This window comes from Nelusetta ayraudi, unplaced genomic scaffold, assembly GCF_046127955.1.
Source record: "Nelusetta ayraudi isolate G7.1 ecotype Tasmania unplaced genomic scaffold, CSIRO-AGI_Nayr_v1 ptg000048l, whole genome shotgun sequence".
NCBI classification, from domain to species: domain Eukaryota; kingdom Metazoa; phylum Chordata; class Actinopteri; order Tetraodontiformes; family Monacanthidae; genus Nelusetta; species Nelusetta ayraudi.
The window spans coordinates 4,394,715-4,407,997 of NW_027466098.1; the positions used below are offsets into that span (position 1 = coordinate 4,394,715).

The 13,283-nt window shown below is 46.4% G+C and overlaps 1 protein-coding gene across 1 annotated transcript in view; it reads right to left on the reverse strand.

The window, feature by feature from the left end:
• Window positions 1-1,600: 1,600 nt before the first annotated feature.
• The window catches only part of pipox (pipecolic acid oxidase), a 33,547-nt gene continuing 21,864 nt past the window's right edge, over window positions 1,601-13,283 (reverse strand). Inside the window, exon 8 of the mRNA XM_076035840.1 lies at window positions 1,601-1,815. Within this exon, the coding sequence (XP_075891955.1) occupies window positions 1,685-1,815 (131 nt within the window). The 3' untranslated portion in view covers window positions 1,601-1,684. The remainder of the gene's footprint in view (window positions 1,816-13,283) is intronic.

Consider the following 13,283-nt stretch of genomic DNA (forward strand, 5'->3'; position numbering starts at 1 on the left):
ATGCTGCGAAAGCTTTGCGGACCTCAGTATCTGCTGGAAAATAGAACCAAGAAAAGGTCAGGAAAATTCCCCCCCCGGAGCACCTGACCTTTTAATAATCCCAGTCACGAGGAATGAGAGCAGGTGTGGGCGACCACTCATTATATTGCTTCATTTGAATGTCACCTTTCATCGTCGTTGTCCTTCACAGGAAGACTTCAGTTTGCAGTTTGTGAATGTCGTTGGAAATCGTAATGTGGCCTATCACTATGGCCAGGCCACGTACTTACTACATCAACATTGTTCCCAGGCGCGTTTCCGTCTGCCCGGCCACTGCCTGTTGATTATTTGCTACCGAATATCAACATTTGCATGTTTGATGTGCTTCTAATTCTCGTTTGCATAATGGCCCCCTGCGATCCATCTGAAGTCACTTAGAGGCAACGGGGGCCAAACAGCTCACTGATCTCTGTCGTCTCGCTGCATAATTTCCCCATTCCCACTTGATGGCCTGGGTTGGCATTCATTGTAATAGGCCGTCTGATTTAGTGATTAAAATGTTTACTAGTAACGCCGGGAAATGGATACAGGCGACAGGCCACCTCCGAGGTCTGGGCGCGCAGCTGCCACTGTGCGCACGCCTCCATGGCTGATGTCTTTTTAAGCGCGCGCTTAGTCTGCAAAAACTGCACCGGCTGCACAGGCGTGGATGGAGGTTCCTGGTGCATGAAATCACACAAGCCAAAGAGATTTAGCAGTTTATTTTATGCCACCATTCAACGCGGACGAGCAAATTGTACAATTGCACCACATTACGGTTGTTGATTCTCTCGCTGAGGGAAAGTGGAATTTGTTAATTTGAGGAATTTGTTAATTTCAGAGTTTATCTTGTTCCTTTCCTTCTTTTCGTTACAATGGGAATTATTTTGATTTTTTTTTTTATTTCAAGCAGCGCTATAGACAAATTCTAACATGTGAGACCCAGGCTGTAAAAGTCCTGGTTGGTTTAGTTAAACCAGGTTTAAACAAAAAGTGAAAAATGTATTTTAAAGGTTAAGTGTGTAATATTTGAATATTTTGTTACGTAAAAAAGAAAAGAAAAAAGAATCAGCTGTGTTTTCTCTGAAAATGGTGGACTTTCTACATTTAAAACAGAAAATCTGTGCAAATCTGGCACATTTTGGGTGCAAGTGAACCATAGTTATTGTTTTTTTTGTAACTGATCCGCTATTTATTTATTTATTTATTTATTTTTTTAAATCACAATAACTATGAGCTAACCTGAGCAAGTGGCCACGATTGTATGTGAGGGCTATAACATAAACTGGAGGGAAAAGAAAAGCAAACAGACACTGTAGCCTCTATAGTGCTTTGTTTGTTCAGCTCTTGACAGTGTGCCTCCATTTTTTATCCCTGGGAAATGGTTTTGTGGATTGGAAAAATGTTCACAGAGCCTCCACCGACATAGGGGTGAGTAATAAGTCGGTGATATTTTCAAGTTTCACTTCCCACTTCTTTGTTAAAACGGTTTCTCCTCCGATTAACAAAAATCTTGTGACGAAAGGCACGTTTCTCATGAGAGGAAACAAAAAAAGCCACCATAATTATGTAAACAATAATCATCTCCTGAATGAAGGCTGAATCACCACGACAATCATCACAACATCTACCGTACTCGTTCCGAGGTGGTGATCCACTCGGGGCTCTACAAAGCGGCCTTGGCGTGCCCCTGGAAACGCCTGATCCTGAAAGGTGAGAGGTCGTGGGAGGGCATTTCTCCCAGGCTCAGCTCGGACAGAAGCTTTCCAACCAGCGGCCCCATCTTGAACCCGTGACCTAAGGAATAAAACATTTCAGTCAGTGAAGCGCTCGTGGGTCGACCAAAACAAGCGGAGTGGATAAAGTTGCTTTGTGCAGTCGACCTCTCGATACCCTGCGCCATCAAGAAGCTACATTGCCTGAGGCTGAGGATCTACACAGTGTAAGGCAGGGATGTCAAACTCATTTTGGTTCACGGGCCACATGGAGGAAAATTCATTCCCGCGCGGGCCGGACCGGTGAAATCATGGTATGATAATAATAACGTAAAAATAACACCAACTTCGTTCGTGTTCTTTGAGCAATCTGCACTCTGCATCGCAATATGTAAATGTATCAATCAGTGAACTTTGGAGTTAGAGACTCTATTCTTTACTTGTTGTGTGTTCCACTTTCTAGGATTGTGTGCTGAAACTGAAATGCTGTTTGTGAAATCAAGCGCTTGTAATGTCACAAAGGGAACTGATGCCCCCCCCGCCCCCGGGATAGTAACAGCACCCGGAGCCAGATGTTTTCCTTCCACCATCCTTCCAAACGTATAAAAGATGCAACAAAGGGGCAGTTTTATAATACGTAAAATAGCTATTCTGAAGCCTAGAGCTTGATTTAATGGGCAGCACCATCTTGAGCTTCTGGTTCTGTGTGGGTGGTTCTGGTAGTGGGCAATGATTGGAGCATGAGCGGAGTTAGTGGCCCCAATACCTGCACACTGAACTTGAGCCATGCCATTTTACTCAAAATAATACCAAATCAGACAGGGGAAGGGACATTAGGACCCATTTGCCAAATTGTTTTATTTTTGCAACCAACTTCGGCGGCTCCTGTTGGCCAAACAATACAAGTCAGGTTTTTGGTATTTCCCCACTGGCCTCCTTTTTACCGGAAGCTCTGTCCATCTTTTCAAAGAGTCAATGGCTAAAAGCCAGAGTTATTTTTTGTAAACAGAGTGCTAAATACGCCATTTTCCTGCAGCACAATGGAAGATTTATTTTTTATTTTTTCTTGGATCACTGATCATGCTGGTTTCTGTTATCCAGAACAGAAACCTGGGAATGGGAAAAACAGTGCACCTTCCAATCAAAGCGGGAGCAAACGCTCTGTTTGGATCTGTCCATTCTTGCCACAATGGCTCCGTTCGATCCGGCGGTGGCCCAGGAGCGAGACGACGGAGCGTCTATTTTCTAACTGCAGCGGCTGCTGTTGCTAAGGTCTGAGAGCCAAGTTGTGAATGTCAGCGGGGCTCGGGGAATGCGACACGCTGCCGCTCGACAAAAGGTCTCGGCGCTCCTGCAGATCCCCGCCTGGCTTTGAAGTCGTAAAAAGCTTGCCTCTCACAGGTTTCGGCCATGTGGATTTTTTCGTCTCGCCAGAAGGAGAATTGGAAAAAGTTTGACACACAGCCAAGCCCGCAGGGTGACTTTGTAGCCATGGCAACCCCCCTTCCGGTATTCACTTTAAAGCACTTGTGTCGGGCTTTGATGACAGACGCATGTCGTGAAGGAGGAGGAATGGCAAGAGTTTTTTTTTTTTTTTTTCCCACTGCCAGTGAGCAGAAGCCCTGTGAAGTTGTGCAGCATGGCCCCTGAGGTCTGGTGCCACAGCTGATGCAAAGGAGCCGCAGAACGAGTGCAAACAGTCATGATTAACACCGACTTGCAAAATTAGAATTAGCGGAGCCCGAAGGAAACTCCCTGGAGATGAAATCTGAGTTTAACACCGCACTGAAGTTACGCTGAATTCTCTACTAATTACCAGTCTTGAAATTGCAAATGACACTCGTGGCGTCCAAGTAACAGTCACGGCTGGGAAACTTCTGAAAGCTCTGCCGCATTTGAAAATTGTGAGCTAAAAAAAGCATGGTTGACTGAATTTTAATTACATTTTTAGGTGAAGCTACATTACTACGTTACATATTTCTGAGTGGGCAACAACAATGCGGCGCAAGGCGATTGAATTTTGTCTCATCTGCCCAGAGTTCTTCGTCTATGTTGTCGCTCATCATTATCGTGGAATGTTGGAATGGTTAACTTCCCATTTTCACAACTGTCATGCATAAAATTGTTGGGGTTCTGCATCTGTGGGGATACCGCAACATCTAGCAACAAATTAAAAAAAAAAAAAAATTACTTCCCACTGAAAATGCTTATTGATCTTTTGGCGTTAACAGTTTTTGCTGGGTCAGTACAGTTGTGTCAGAAAGCATCTGCATCACTGTCAAAAGAGGGCTTGTCACCACTGAAGGCCACCTCAGTGCTGTAACACATCAGGATGAGAATCTGCAGCCAGTGTCAATCTCATGTCAACACAATCTTTAGCCTCTGAGAGAAATGCTGTGAATTTTAGACTTGAGCTGACATGAAGTACGCTTGGAAAACATCCCAGCAAAGCCTCACAGGGCTGCAACATTGCCGGCATTTTAAGTGCAAATCAGAAAGTTCGGCTGGTTGCGTTGGATTAAGGCTGTGCCAGTCTTTGACCTTCGAGGGGAAAGAGAGGTAAAGCCACAGGCTTGGTTACGTTGCAAAATAGACAGGATGCCAGAACAGTGATAAAAACATCAACAGCCTCATGTGGTTGCTGCACTCTCTGGTTGAATCTTGCCCTCTCATATATCACGTTCTTTCCAGGCACAAAGTACGTTTCAAAGTACGTTTCAAACGATGTGTACTGGTGTCTCCGTCACCGTTCCCAATCCTGAGGCTTTGAGAAGTCAAATGCTTCAGGTGGTCGTATGGAGAACGAAGGTGTGTGTAGGAGTGTTAGCATGGACCGTAGCTGGGGAGGTTGCTGTGGCTGCGCTGCCGGCGCAGCTGTGCCGTTACCGCCTTCAGACATCTTGCCTCTCGCTGAAATTTTAAAACTCTCCTTTAGGCTCCAAAAGTTTTTCTTTTTTGCTCTTTTTACTGCTGCCCAACTTCTGACACCATGTTGTGGGAAAGGTGATAGATTTAAAGAAAAAATATTTATTTAGGCCAGTCACTCCGGGTAGCATATATTTCAGGTGTAAGCACAAGCACAATACTCACCAACATCCAGTTGGGCACTTCCTGTTGGCTACCAGAGTAAAAGCATAACAGCTAACACCACATATATCATATTCCATGTCTTGTTGATTATAATCCATGTATCGAAATGAATGTAACTCTGTAATGTCCTGTCGTGTATGGATCCTCTGGGTGTTGCTGCTCTCTGCCAGGGTAGTTAGGTAATCTTCTTTGGAATTTGTCATTTATTTGCATAGTCTGTGTATTCCCTTTAGCTGCAGTTCCAATCCTGAGGCTAGCGAAATGCGTTCAGCTCCTCCATACTCCTTACCAGCAAAACCTTGGCCTCCTCCGGTGCTCCGTTTAGTTTAATGAAAATCTTTCATGTTAACGTTCCCGGTTCCCTTCAGTTTCCTTCTTTCAACAGTGCATTTTTATGGTTTCTGTTGATAAATCTGATGAGGATGGCTTGTCTGTCACCGGCATTTCTCCTTGTCAATGGGTGACAAACCTCGATGCTCCTGTCATCCAGGTCAATCCCCTTCGACCGTAGAAATGAAACCACTTGCTGTTCCGTCAACGCTTGCATTTCCACGTTTGTTTCTCCATCATCTGCAGTCACCGCACGAGCACAAGATTGGGGTTTAACCTGAAGCCCCGTAATGATGACCTTGTTTAACCTGGAGATAAACAAGGCCTCGAGCTCCACAACACAGCTTTCCAAATGTTCGATCCTCTTATTCTGGATACCAAGCGCTTTTACCTCCTCCACCAAACTCAATGTACTATTTTGTTGCGTCTTGACAACTGCAACTTCCTCTGTTAAGAATTCAAGTGCTCTTTTAATTTCATCCGTTTCCTCAGACGCCGTGTTCTTTCTGGGAGTCATGCTGGCCGGAAGTCAGTTGTTAGTCCGCCGCTGGGGCTAGGAGATGCTGACACTAGCCTGGTGTCGTTAACCGCTGCTCTGGGCAGATAGAGGGCCGCTCAGCCGGGAGCGAGCAGCATTCAGCAGCAGCGGTTCCTTCAGAGTTTCCCGCTGCTCGGAACGGGCTTCGTGGGCAGACAGGGGGTCTCTCCACAGGGAGCGAGCAGCATTCAGCGGCAGCTCTTCATGGAGGCTTTCAGGTTCCTGTGTCCTTACCACAGAGCACTGGGCTTTGAGATACAACACTTCTATCTATATATCTATCTATCTATCTGATACTAGGATTGAGTGTTTAAAGGGTCAGGCCTCTTCAGTATTTTTTTCAAGGTGATCTATTAGTATTGTAAAATATCTGACCAGGCTGATGTTGCTTGAAAAAGAGCCATAATTTATACTATCAAAGTAAAGAAACCAGGGTCCCATCTACATATATTGACGGTAGATGCGCTGGACCTATTATGTTGTGTTTTTCTTTTCTTTTTTTTTATTTTAGAAATGACATTAAGCCATTTCATTTCCGGGGGGGGGGGGGGAAGTCCGCTTTAAAAAAGATTTTCTATGAGCTCTTACCCAGTTACAAAGACAAATAAATTAGAAAGCAAACATGAAACATTCTGCAGCATATAATAATGCAATGTATTTTCAAGCTATTTTTGCTTTTGAAATGTTATTAGATATAGTTGTCTCAAAAGCATAGAGTACCACAGCTGATCCTGTTTTACGTGCACCTTGATAGAGGGGAAACAATCTCCCACTTCTCCTAAATGATTTGAAAGGATTACACCAGGTTTAAACCATGCTTTGTGAGTGTGTCTTCAACATGCACTTAGTATATAATAACGTCGAGGTCATACCTACAAAAGAATTTGTGGGTATGACCTGCTACATATGACATTGTCTCTGCATCCTGGGGTGAGTGCAAAGCGGATAATGCATTTAGCTTTTACCCACGTACGGTCCTCGGAGTGGCATGAATCAGGAATGTATAATCTATTTCCCTGCTTTAAAAAAAATGCTTAGTGTAGTACAAGGTCTATTAATCCTGACTGAAAGCAGGGGAACAGCATGCAGGATATTAATTACAGATATGTAATTAGGTAAAGGACATGACTGCGTAACAAGATGGAAAAGTGCCAGGAGACACTGAAGGTAAATGCAGGAGAGGAGAGGTGGAGCCGTGCTGGCCCTCTGGGTGCCTCGCCATGTTAATTAGAGCAAACACGAGTGCCGACCCAAAGCTCAGCCACTAGGGCTTTTTTTTCTTGACTTATTTTTTTATTTTTTTTAAACAATGGTTGGGAACAAATCTCATTAAAAGTTAAGCATCTCTGTGTTTCCATCTGTGCGGTTCATCTCACCACAACATAGGGATGTCTTGTCAAACAACAGTGTTTTTCTAATATTTAGATTCCCAATTCAGTATTTGTGTGTATTTTTCCCAGTAAGGGTATATATGTATTAGTGTTGTCCAAAATAGCAATATATCGCGATTTTTTTCTGAAAATTAAAAACAATACGATATGACTTCTCCGTAGTATTGATATATCGGTAACACATCGAGGCGATGTGCGGCACCGGCAACACACACACAAACACTCACGAGCGCTCCCAGAAAAGGAAGGAGATTGCCCCCCCCCCCGACGAACATCGAAAAATTCCACGGGACTTCAGCAGCTTTTTTTATCATCGTCTGGTCTATTTTGTGCACAAGACGGGAGCGATCCGCGTCACGCTGGACAGGAAGTCACTCCGGATCAAAATCCGGTAAGTCTTCAAAATAAAATACATTTTCAAAATAAAATACTATGATTGACAAACGCAATCATATTTTCATATATACGTTGTGAAATGAGATATTTACACAGAAATATTTTGTAAATGTTTATTTATATACTGTACCATATTTGTTTTGAAACGATGCCTGTAACACGGCAGTGAAACGGCTGATCGAACAAAACGGAAAAGTCATTTATGTCATCCTCCTCCTGTGCACTGAAACCACTGAAGTCCTCTTCTTCAGTGTCAGAGTTGAAGAGCCTCAGCAACATCCCGGTCACACACCTTTCAGTCTCTCTGTTGGTGTCGCTCTCCTTGTGACTTTCATCTCAAGGTAAAGTTACCGCTAAAGTTGTGCTGTACTCTTCACGCAGCAGTCGAGCCTTTCAAAACCTGTTGGTGATTGTGGATTCTTTCACACTGCTCCACGCTGTTAGGATCCACTGGCAGACCTCAGAAAGGGATGCTCTTCGCATGCGTGTGAACGAGTTCTCGCCGTTGGTCATTCAAGGGCGTTTACCCACTAGCCCTGTGCGGCTAGTGCCAGCCCTTCACGGTACGGGACAGCTCGGTTGAAAGGTATTTCCATAAGCCCGACTAGTACCTGAGCGTGGGCGGAGTCACGGTTGCAAGGCGTACCAAAGGTTTTTTTGTGCCTCCCGTGTCCCGGAAACCATAGGATTCACTTTTTGTATTAACCGTGGTTTTGTTTTGTTTTGTGCGAGACATTTTCATAGGGCTTAGAATTATTTTGTTTCATACTGTTGACTTGTATCAAAACACTGTCCTAGAAGAGAAAATGTCTCACAGTCGTTTATTATTAGACAAGAATATCCGCACAACTTAAGTCCACACAAAGCACAAAACAGCAACAACTCTATACGACCGGTGTTAACAAGCGAGCAGCGTTTAAAAATCGCTATAAGGAGTGAAACTTACGAAACTTGCGAGCCAGAATCGGCGCCTCGTAAGTTTCGCTGCCAGCGAACACAACACAAGCAGAGCATGGAGTTAGCGGTGGTGGCTAGCGGTTTATCGACACGATTCAACGGCTCTACTTTGCAAATAGCCTTCAAACTAAAGTTGCTTGATGTTACAAAACACATTTACAGTCCTCAAGCATGTTTTCAAATATCATCGTGGCCGACTATTCTCTCGTCATCCACCAGGGGGCCGAGTCGAGCCCGTCTCACTCCCGTTGGCCACTGCGTCGGTGTTCCATCGCATCCGAATTAGGCTGAACAAACCTCCAACATTGTCTCTGTTCGTTCCACTCCGACCGTTGTAGTCCTTGGTGCTTCGGTAGTCGCTTGGCATTTTTATTTTATTATTTCTCCGGACACTGTTTCGCTGTACAGCGACGGCCACCGGCTGCGAAACCAGGAAGGCTTTTCATTGCATGTCACTCCGTCCGTCCAGCTCTCTATGAGCTTTTTCTTTGGCCACAGAGAACAGAAACGTCTGTAGTTCTACGTTCGCCCATGGTACAGTTTCATAATCTTTTCAGTTTTTAATACGTGAAACTGTAAAAATCCATACGCGGGGCATTTAAAAAATGGCGGTTTTGGTCTTTCGTGAGAGACTGCCTTTGGCTTTCGTCAAAACTTTTACCCAATCAGTGCCCTGCACGTTGCTACGTCACCCATACGGTGTCAGCTCTGCTCGCTTCGAACCCCAAAGAGGCAGGTACCAAAATCGTAACCCCTGGGACCGTGCTGGGGCCCGTGGAAATGCGTCAATACCGACCCGTACCGTACCGAGATGTTACTGAGGGCGCCTGTGGGTAAACGCCCCAAGCCTCCCACTCACCTCGGAGTGCCGCTTTAAATGCACGATTCACACTAATGTCGAGTGACTGAAAAAACATAGTTGCACCTCCAGGAAGCTCAAAACACACGTGAAATGCATTCTCTCGTGGCCAGTTGTTTTCACCATAATGGATATTGCACCTGTCTTGTTAACAGTTCTAGTTAGAGGAAGATCAAACATCAAAGGTACTTCATCCATATTTATAATGTTGTCGGTTCCGATGGAATTCTCAGCTATTTTGTTTCAAGGAATTTGTGGAAGTTTGCAACTTTTTCCTCATAGTCGGGAAGGAGTTGCTGACAGACAGTTGTCCGCGCCCTGATGGACAGACCTTTTCGTCTCATGAATCTAAAACACCATGACGGTCACCTTTGAAATCTTCAATAGACATTTCGCTGGCGATTGTTTTTGCTTTTATATCCTTTCAGAAAATCAAATTTGCTGACATAACGAGCTGATCCACTTTGGTCTCCACAGTTGTCCACCCTCAGTAAAGGGTCATCTGGTGTGGTGACACTGTTAAGTTTACGGAAGTCTGAACAGAATCGTGGACTGGTGGTATTTGCCTTTGGAACTAGAATGCAAGGTGAGCTCCATGGACTATTGCTAGGCTCTGCAATGTCATTTTCTACCATATACTCAACTTCCTTTTGCATCAGGGCATGTTTCTCAGGATTGACCCTGTATGCATGTTGTTTTATTGACTTGGCACCACCAACATCAATATCATGTGCGAGCACATTGGTCTCAGAGGGAACGTCAGAAAAAAAATCCCTAAACTCATTCAGCAGAATCACCATATCTGTCCTCTCTTCTGCAGTTAAATGAGACAAGTAACCCTCCAGATCCTCACGAATCTGAGAGTTTTCGAGTTGGCCTACATGCCTAGATTGTTTGTGGTCGTCAGCGTGTGATGGGTCAGATCCCAAAACAGCACATCCCACAACTTGGGATTCAACCATTATTTTGCTTTCATCATATGTGTCATGGAATGGTTTCATCATGTTAATATGGCACAATCTATATTTCTTTCTACGGTCTGGTGTTGAAACAATGTAATCCACATTACCAACCTTTGTCTCAATTCTTGAATCCTTGATCTGACTGGACCACTCTTGGGATGCCAAACAATGAAAATAATCTCACCAAGGTTTTCACTACACTCTTAGCTGGGATTTTCCTAAGTGGAACGGCTTCTGGGAATCGAGTGGACACACACATGATTGTGAGACGGAACTGATTTCCATTCTTTGTTTTAGGCGATGGGCCTACACAGTCCACCAGCACTTTGCTGAAGGGCTCATCAAAAGCAGGTATTGGCTGCAGTGGTGCGACTGGCACTACTTGGTTTGGCTTTCCAGTACTGGCAAACCTTACACAATTTACAAAATTTCTCTAATGTCTGCTTTCAGACCTGGCCAGAAGAAATTTTGTAAAACTCACTTATATGTCTTATTGACACCAAGGTAGCCAATAGCACGAGTGACAACACAAGATGAGAACACTGTTGGGTGCAACTTTACCAACCCTTCATCCCCTCCTATCACTTTCTCACCTTCCAGGCGCCTGCACAAGATGGCGCACAATGGCTGCCAGTCCGCTGCTCAGTGTATGTGTGGTTTGTGTTGTTTGTCTTCAACTAATTTTTGCCCAGCGGAAGTTAGCTTACTGGCACAAAGCACCGGCAGTAAACTTGTTTACTCGCGATGGAAGCTGCTGGCGCTGAAGGAGTTCGGACACGCCGGGAAATGTCACCTCATTCCACCGGAGATAATGCGGAAGTACCGGGGGTGCCGAGCCGGGGTGAAGCGAAGGGCTAAACTGAAGGCTAAAGCCCAACAACGGCGGCGGTATAGACCAGCCATCCCCTCCGTCTCGATGGGGAATGTTAACTCGCTGTCCAACAAGATGGACGAGCTGACGGGACTGATTAAAAACCAGAGGAGCTACCGGGAGAGCAGCCTGATCGCCCTGTCGGAGACATGGCTAACCAGCCACGTACCTGACGCTAACGTGGAACTACCGGGATTCGCCGCCGTGAGAGCGGACAGAGACAACAAAGCGTGTGGAAAAAGCAAAGGTGGGGGTCTCATACTGTACGCTAACAACAGATGGTGTAACCCAGGGCACGTAACTGTGAAAGCTGCGTTATGCTGCCCTGATCTAGAGCTGCTAGCTGTTAGCCTCCGACCGTACTATCTTCCGAGGGAGTTTACACACGTCATAGCCATCTGTGTTTACATCCCACCGAAGGCTGACGCAACGACAGCATGTGAGGCTGTACACACCACAACTGCAAGGTTACAAACACAACATCCAGAAGCCTTTTTTGTCATCTCAGGAGACTTCAATCATAGCTGCCTGCTATGTTTCAGTATGTGGACTGCCCGACAAGAAAGAACAGGACTATAGATCTGCTGTATGCAAACGTACGGGATGCATACAATGCCACCCCCCTGACCCCCCTCGGACAGTCTGACCACAACCTCATACACCTGCGGCCCCTGTACACACCACTCGTGAGGAGGCAGCCCATAACCACACCATCTGTCAGGAGGTGGAGTCCTGAAGCGGAGGAGAACCTCAGAGACTGCTTTGACACCACAGACTGGAGTGTGCTGTTGGAGTCACATGTTGAGGACATCGAGGGAGCGACACAATGCCTGACAGAGTACATGAATTTCTTTATGGACACCGTGGTCCCTGTTAGGAGAGTGAGCTGCTTCCCAAACAACAAACCCTGGGTAACCAGTGAGGTGAAGGCTGTCCTGAACAGGAAGAAGAGGGCTTTCAAAACCCGAAACCAGGAGGAGATGAGGCAGGTGCAGCGGGAACTAAAACTCTGCCTGAAGGAGGCTAAGGAGGAGTACAGGAAGAAGCTGGAGAGTAAGATGAGGGAGAATAACATCAGGGAGGTCTGGGCAGGCATCCAAAACATCACTGGCTTCAACAAGAAGAAAGGCGGCACGGAAGAGGGGAACATCGAGAGAGCAAACGAGCTCAACACTTTCTTCAGCCGGTTCAACTCCCTGCCTGCCTCCCTCCCCACCCCCCACCCCTCCTCTACCCCCACCCTCCCTGCATCTGATCCCTGATCTGACCCCTCTCCCCCCATTCCCCCTCCATGGGACTCTTCCCTCTCTCCTCCATCTCCACCAACAACCTCCAGCTCTGCCCCCCTAACCCCATCACTGCAGACCAGGTTAGGGGTGTGCTGAGGAAACTGCAGCCCAGGAAAGCAGCCGGCCCTGACAGAGTCTGCCCCAGGCTGCTGAGGGCCTGTGCTGCTGAGCTGGGGGAGCCCCTCCAGCATGTCTACAACCTTAGCCTGCACCTGGGGAAAGTCCCCACAATATGGAAAACATCCTGTATTGTCCCTGTTCCCAAGAAGGGTCGTTCCACCGAGCCCAAGGACTACAGGCCTGTGGCCCTCACCTCCCAGGTGATGAAGGTCCTGGAGCGGCTGATACTGCACCAATTAAGACCTCAGGTGCAGCACGCCCAGGACCCCCTCCAGTTCGCATATCGGGAGAAGATGGGGGTGGAGGATGCTGTCCTGTACCTCCAGCACCGGGCCCTCTCTTACCTGGACAAGGGGGGATGCGCTGTGAGGATTCTATTCTTTGACTTCTCAAGCGCATTTAACACAATCCAGCCGCTCCTACTACAGGAGAAGCTGACAAACATGCAGGTTGACCCCCATCTTGTGACCTGGATCACTGACTATCTCACCCACAGACCACAGTTTGTCAGGCTGGGAGGCAAGTGTGTCCACCACTGTGACCAGCAGCACGGGAGCTCCGCAGGGGACTGTGCTGTCTCCTCTCCTCTTTGCCCTGGACACAGCAGACTTCTAGTACAACTCACAGCTCTGCCACAAACAGAAATTCTCAGATGACACTGCTATCGTGGCCTGTGTTGCGGGGGGGCGGAGATGGAGTACAGAAACCTTGTGAGGGACTTCGTCAGGTGGTGCCATAGGAACCAGC